This window comes from Orycteropus afer, unplaced genomic scaffold (genome assembly GCF_000298275.1).
Source record: "Orycteropus afer afer isolate SDZICR_OR568_19922 unplaced genomic scaffold, OryAfe1.0 scaffold00574, whole genome shotgun sequence".
Taxonomy (NCBI): Eukaryota; Metazoa; Chordata; class Mammalia; order Tubulidentata; family Orycteropodidae; genus Orycteropus; species Orycteropus afer.
The window spans coordinates 911,185-916,341 of record NW_006922161.1 but is presented as its reverse complement, the minus strand read 5'-3'; the positions used below and the strand labels follow the sequence as shown (position 1 = coordinate 916,341).

Below are 5,157 nucleotides of genomic sequence, written 5' to 3'. Positions count from 1 at the left end.
GCTTTGTTCGCGTCCGCCCTCGCGTCTCTTCCATCCCCCACACACCCCCGCACCCCGTTTCTGCGCAGCCCGCGGCAGGCGCCCGCAGCCGACCCGGCCTGCCCTTCCCGCCGAGGGCCTGCCCTCTGGGGGTCAGGCCCCTTGGTCACAGATGGCACGGGGATTTCCTGGGATGGAGGCAGCCGCCCGCGCTGGCCCTAAAGCCGCTTACGGCAGGGCTGCCGAGAGCCGGGGCGGCACACCCCGCCCCGCACGTCCCAGACTGGGAGACGTCGGCAGCCCCCGATAGCGTCGCCCCATCGCTGTCCCCTTCCCCGCTTGGGATGGGCCTGGAGCGGCCCTTGCAGAAGCCCAGGCCCTCCGCCTCGTCCTCTCTGCTTCTCCCAGCCCCATTCTTAGGGTGCCCTACACCCAGGGGCAGAGGTGCGAGACTTCAGTCCACCCCCTGGGTTCGCCCAGCGGCCGGGGCCTGCCCACTGCGGGGTCCAGGGTCATCACAGGGTGACATGTTCTCTCTCTCTCTCTTCTAGGGGGAGGCCACAAAACCTGAGGCCATGTCCCACGAAAAGAGTTTCTTGGTGTCTGGGGACAGCTATCCTCCCCCCAACCCTGGATATCCTGGGGGACCCCCGCCCCCCATGCCTCCCTATGGGCAGCCTCCCTACGCTGGGGGCCCTTACCCTCAGCCGCCTTTCCAGCCTACTGCCTATGGTCAGCCAGGGTATCCCCAGGGCCCTACTCCCTACCCCCAAGGCCCCTACCCTCAAGGGGGGTACCCACAGGGGCCCTACCCCCAAGGGGGTTACCCACAGGGGCCCTATCCCCAAGGGGGATATCCACAGGGGCCCTACCCCCAGAGTCCCTTTCCCCCCAACCCCTATGGACAACCGCAGGCCTTCGAGGTGCCGGACCCAGGCTGTGAGTAGGGCCTGGGGGGGAGGGGGAGGGACTGGGCTGAAGCCTGTGGCTGTGACCCCGCCCCCTGCCTCCCTCAGCTCCTCTGCGGGGCAACTACCAGGAGGAAGGGCCCCCATCCTACTATGACAACCAGGACTTCCCTGCCACCAACTGGGATGACAAGAGCGTGCGGCAGGCCTTCATCCGTAAGGTGGGCCAGGGGGTCTGGGGTGAGGCAGCGTGTGGGCAGGTGCTGGGGACACAGCAGGCTCTGAGCCACTGGCCTTGCAGGTGTTCCTGGTCCTGACCCTGCAGCTGTCGGTGACCTTGTCGTCTGTGGCCGTGTTCACATTCGTCGGGGGCGTGAAGGACTTCGTGCGGGCGAACGTCTGGACCTACTACGTGTCATATGCCGTGTTTTTCGTCTCCCTCATTGTCCTCAGCTGCTGCGGAGACTTCCGGCGAAAGCACCCCTGGAACCTCGTTGCACTGGTAACCCCAGGCCCTTGGCCCCCAGGCTCTGCCTTCCAGCCCTCCAGCCCTGCACCCTGAAGCCTGGTCTCCCCACTCCCCTTCCCCCATCCTGTCTGCCCTCCGCAGGGCACGGTGGCATGGTGAGGGCAGGGGTGTCAGCACACCCACCAGGGCGGTGGTCCTCCCTGTCTTCCCACAGTCGATCCTGACCGTCAGCCTGTCCTACATGGTGGGTATGATCGCCAGCTTCTACGACACTGAGGCTGTCATCATGGCAGTGGGCATCACCACCACCGTCTGCTTCACAGTCGTCATCTTCTCCATGCAGGTAAGGCCCCCTGGGGCAGGCCGCAGCCCCGGGGCTGGGGCCTGTGCCCAACCGGGCCCCAGCCCACGGCCCTCTCACGTCCCCGCAGACCCGCTATGACTTCACCTCGTGCATGGGCGTGCTGCTGGTGAGCGTGGTGGTTCTGCTTATCTTCGCCATCCTCTGCATCTTCATCCGGAACCGCATCCTGGAGATCGTGTATGCCTCGCTGGGCGCCCTGCTCTTCACCTGCGTGAGTGCGGGTGGTGGGCAGCGGGTGCGTGGGTCGGGGGGCTAGGCGACGGGCAGCCTCTCAACATGGCTGCATTGCCGCCCCAGTTCCTGGCAGTGGACACCCAGCTGCTGCTGGGGAACAAGCAGCTGTCACTGAGCCCCGAGGAGTACGTGTTTGCAGCACTCAACCTGTACACGGACATCATCAACATTTTCTTGTACATCCTTGCCATCATTGGCCGCGCAAAGGAGTAGGCTGTGCTGCCCGCTTGCCATGCCCCCCAGGGGCTGGCCAGGACCCCACCCCTACCGCCCCCCTCTTGTCCCGGGTGCAGCCTGGGGCGGAGGGCTTCCTCTCCGACCTGTATGTACACCGCAGACACTCCACATGGAGCCGTGTGGCCATGCATGGCCTCTTGCAGCCCTCCCGCCCCCGACCAGGGTGACGGGCAGGGTGTCCGTGCCACCTCCTGCCCCTCACTGTTGCATGAGCCCTTCCTGCCAGCCCTGCACAGGGTCTGGGGGCAACACCAGGTCCCAGGAGAGAGGAATTGAGCCAAGAGAAGAGGGCGCACGTCCCCCCTTCTGTCCCAGCTCCCCAGTCTGGCCGAGTCTCCCCTGCCCCACCCTGGAGTGCCACCCTCTCAGGCAGGAGGGGTGGGGTCCACATCCCCACACTGAGTCCTGAGGTCCGAGGGGGTGGGGATGCTTGGGGGGGAAAAGGACACCTCTGTTCTGCCATCATTAAAGTTCAATAAGCTGATATGCTCTGCTGTCCTGGTCTCTGGTTGCCATTTCAGGGGGACATGGGGAGTGGGGGGCTCCAGCAGCCCCTGGGGATGACGGAAGCAGAGCTGCAGCCACACTTAGCAAGGGGACTGGGTGGCCTGGAGGAGGCCACAAGCAGCTAATCCTTTAAACACTTCCACCTCCCTGCTTCCTATCCCATCATCTCCCCAAGGGGCTACACGGTGTCATGTCCCTGTGCTGACCACAGAGTCCCTGAGGCCTGTGGCGCTGTGCCTCACTGTCCTGTACCAGCTCCTGGGAAGAGCACAGCCTTCCCCACGGCCAGCCTGTCCTGCTCCGTGGGGGACCCTGGGGCCTTCCAGCTGCTGTGCAGTCCATCTGACTGGGTGCCTTGGACATGCCACCAGGCTAAGTGCATGCAAAGGGCCCCCATACTCTCCTCCTCTACCCACGAGACACTTGTGAACTGGAGTCCTGGTCAGAGCTGGACAGGTGTGGCCGGTCAGGCCCCAGCTCACTCTGTCCCTGCAGGGCTCACCTGATCCCCCTTCTGGGACTCAGCCCACCTGGTTCTACATCTCCCGCCCCAGCTCCTGCATGCCAAGGGGCCTACTGCTGAGCTCAGCCCCGCTGCCAGGACCTGCTGCCCTGAGCCCTCCTGCCTTTCCTGTTCCCACCCCCTGGGCTCTGGGACAGCCAGCTTTGCCTCTGGACAGCTCACTGTGGCCTTTCTCCTGGGGTTCTTCCCAGGTTCCAGCCATCTCCCTGCCAACCTGCCCCCACAGAGGACCCAATGTGAAGATGACAGTGCAGCCCAGGCCACCTCGTGCACCTCAGACCCATCTCCTACATCTCTTAGCTTAGTAAACAGTGTCTCACCACCAGGCATTCAGGCAGGAAACAAGCCATCCTCATCCCGAGGTGACAACACACTGGCCGTCAGCTCCCCCTTCGGTGCCCCCGGGCCCCCTGCCTACTGCAACCACCTCCCCCAGCTGCCAGGTGTGCTGCTAACACAGGGTCATGTGCTGCCCACTTGGAGCCTGCAGTGGTTGCTGTGGGGATAAAGTTTATGTCTTCAGCCCGGCACATGGGCCCCTGCCAGCTGCCCGCCCCCTCAGCCCTGGTGCCGCCCTGACCTGTCCAGCCTGAGCCACAAGCCAGTGTCTGCCCTACAGCACTGTCCACCATTCTGGTCTCTCACTACCCTGGACCCCACTCTGGGTCAGCCATGCTCCCCACATCCACTGCTTATCTTGGCACAGCTAACCAGAGTCACACTGCCTGTCACTCGCCTCCCTCCTGCACAGAGCATCCCTGAGCACTGGGGCGCGACACCCACCCCTTCCAACCTAGTACCCGGAGCAGGTGCCCTTGTCTGGCCTGGGACACTCAGCAAAGGAGAGCACCCCTCCACACACACAAACACACATGCACACACACACACACACACACACACCGCTCAGACTCTGGCCTCTCAGCCTTTCACTGTAATTAGAGCATGACAGGGTAACGCCAAGGACAGTCCTGGGTGGGAACAGAGACTTGGTTAAGTGATGGCGTGGGGCAGCGCCTGGCAAGAGGTGGGTCTGCGGGGGCGGGGGAGGGGCAGAGCAAGGCCAGGGGCTGGCTGGCTGGCCTGGAGGTCCTGCTGCCACAGAGCCCAAGCCTCTCAGGACCTGCTAGGAGATGTGTCTGTAGACAGCTGTCCCACTGACTCATGAAGCAGAACGAGACCCGAGCAACTGTGTGGGCAACCAGTTGGAGCTTTCACATGAGCTGCAGCCCCAGCACCACGGAGGCTGGCCTGTGCCCACGGCCCAGCCTGGTGGCCCTGAGGTTGGCCTGTGCTCTCAGCCTGGCCTAGTGGCCCTGAGGCTAGCCTATACTCACAGCCCAGCCTGGTGGCACAGAGGGCTGGTCTATCTCACAGCCCAGCCTGGTGGCCCTGAGGGCTGGCCTATACTCACAGCCCAGCCTGGTGGCACAGAGGGCTGGTCTGCACTCACGGCCCGGCCTGGTGGCCTTGAAGGCTGGCTAGACTCATAGTCTGTCTGGCCTGGTGGCCCTGAGGCCTGGCCTACACTCACAACCTGGCACTCACAGATAAGCCTTTGAGTTCTGTTTGGAATATAAACAATTTCACAGGGTCACAGGCTACCCTGTGACTGTGATGAATCAAGACACACACTAGACCACAACCTAATCATATCTGGGCAAAACATGATCATCATTGAAACCACAAGGAGGAGCAGACGGCCCCATCCCTACCACAGTGGCAGCAGCCCCTCTACCCTTGCAGCTCCAATCTTCTCCAGTCAGCCTCCTTCCAGAGACACTGATGATGCCCAGGAGTAGACTGACCCTGCTTCCTGACGGCATCTAATCCTAAGCAAGGCCCTGAACCCAAATCACCCCAAACAAACCCAAGGCCAACACCACATCCTCTTGGAATCCCTACAGAGACTCCTCAGGCCACATGCCATGCCTCATCC

At 63.1% G+C, this 5,157-nt stretch overlaps 1 protein-coding gene across 1 annotated transcript; it reads left to right on the top strand.

The window, feature by feature from the left end:
- The first annotated feature begins 554 nt into the window (after window positions 1-554).
- Window positions 555-2,167, top strand: GRINA (glutamate ionotropic receptor NMDA type subunit associated protein 1). The gene is made up of 6 exons (XM_007956078.2): window positions 555-918; window positions 996-1,108; window positions 1,189-1,389; window positions 1,571-1,699; window positions 1,788-1,931; window positions 2,018-2,167. Exons 1-6 carry the CDS (start codon window positions 555-557, stop codon window positions 2,165-2,167), a joined length of 1,101 nt encoding a protein of 366 aa, XP_007954269.1.
- The last annotated feature ends 2,990 nt before the right edge of the window (window positions 2,168-5,157 follow it).

What these genes read in the sequence shown, in the direction of transcription:
- GRINA (XM_007956078.2), top strand. Translation starts at nt 555, where the DNA reads ATGTCCCACGAAAAGAGTTTCTTGGTGTCTGGGGACAGCTATCCTCCC. An exon ending in GGCAGGCCTTCATCCGTAAG is followed by an intron (nt 1,109 to 1,188) that starts GTGGGCCAGGGG and finishes CTGGCCTTGCAG; the next exon opens with GTGTTCCTGGTCCTGACCCT. An exon ending in CCTGGAACCTCGTTGCACTG is followed by an intron (nt 1,390 to 1,570) that starts GTAACCCCAGGC and finishes GTCTTCCCACAG; the next exon opens with TCGATCCTGACCGTCAGCCT.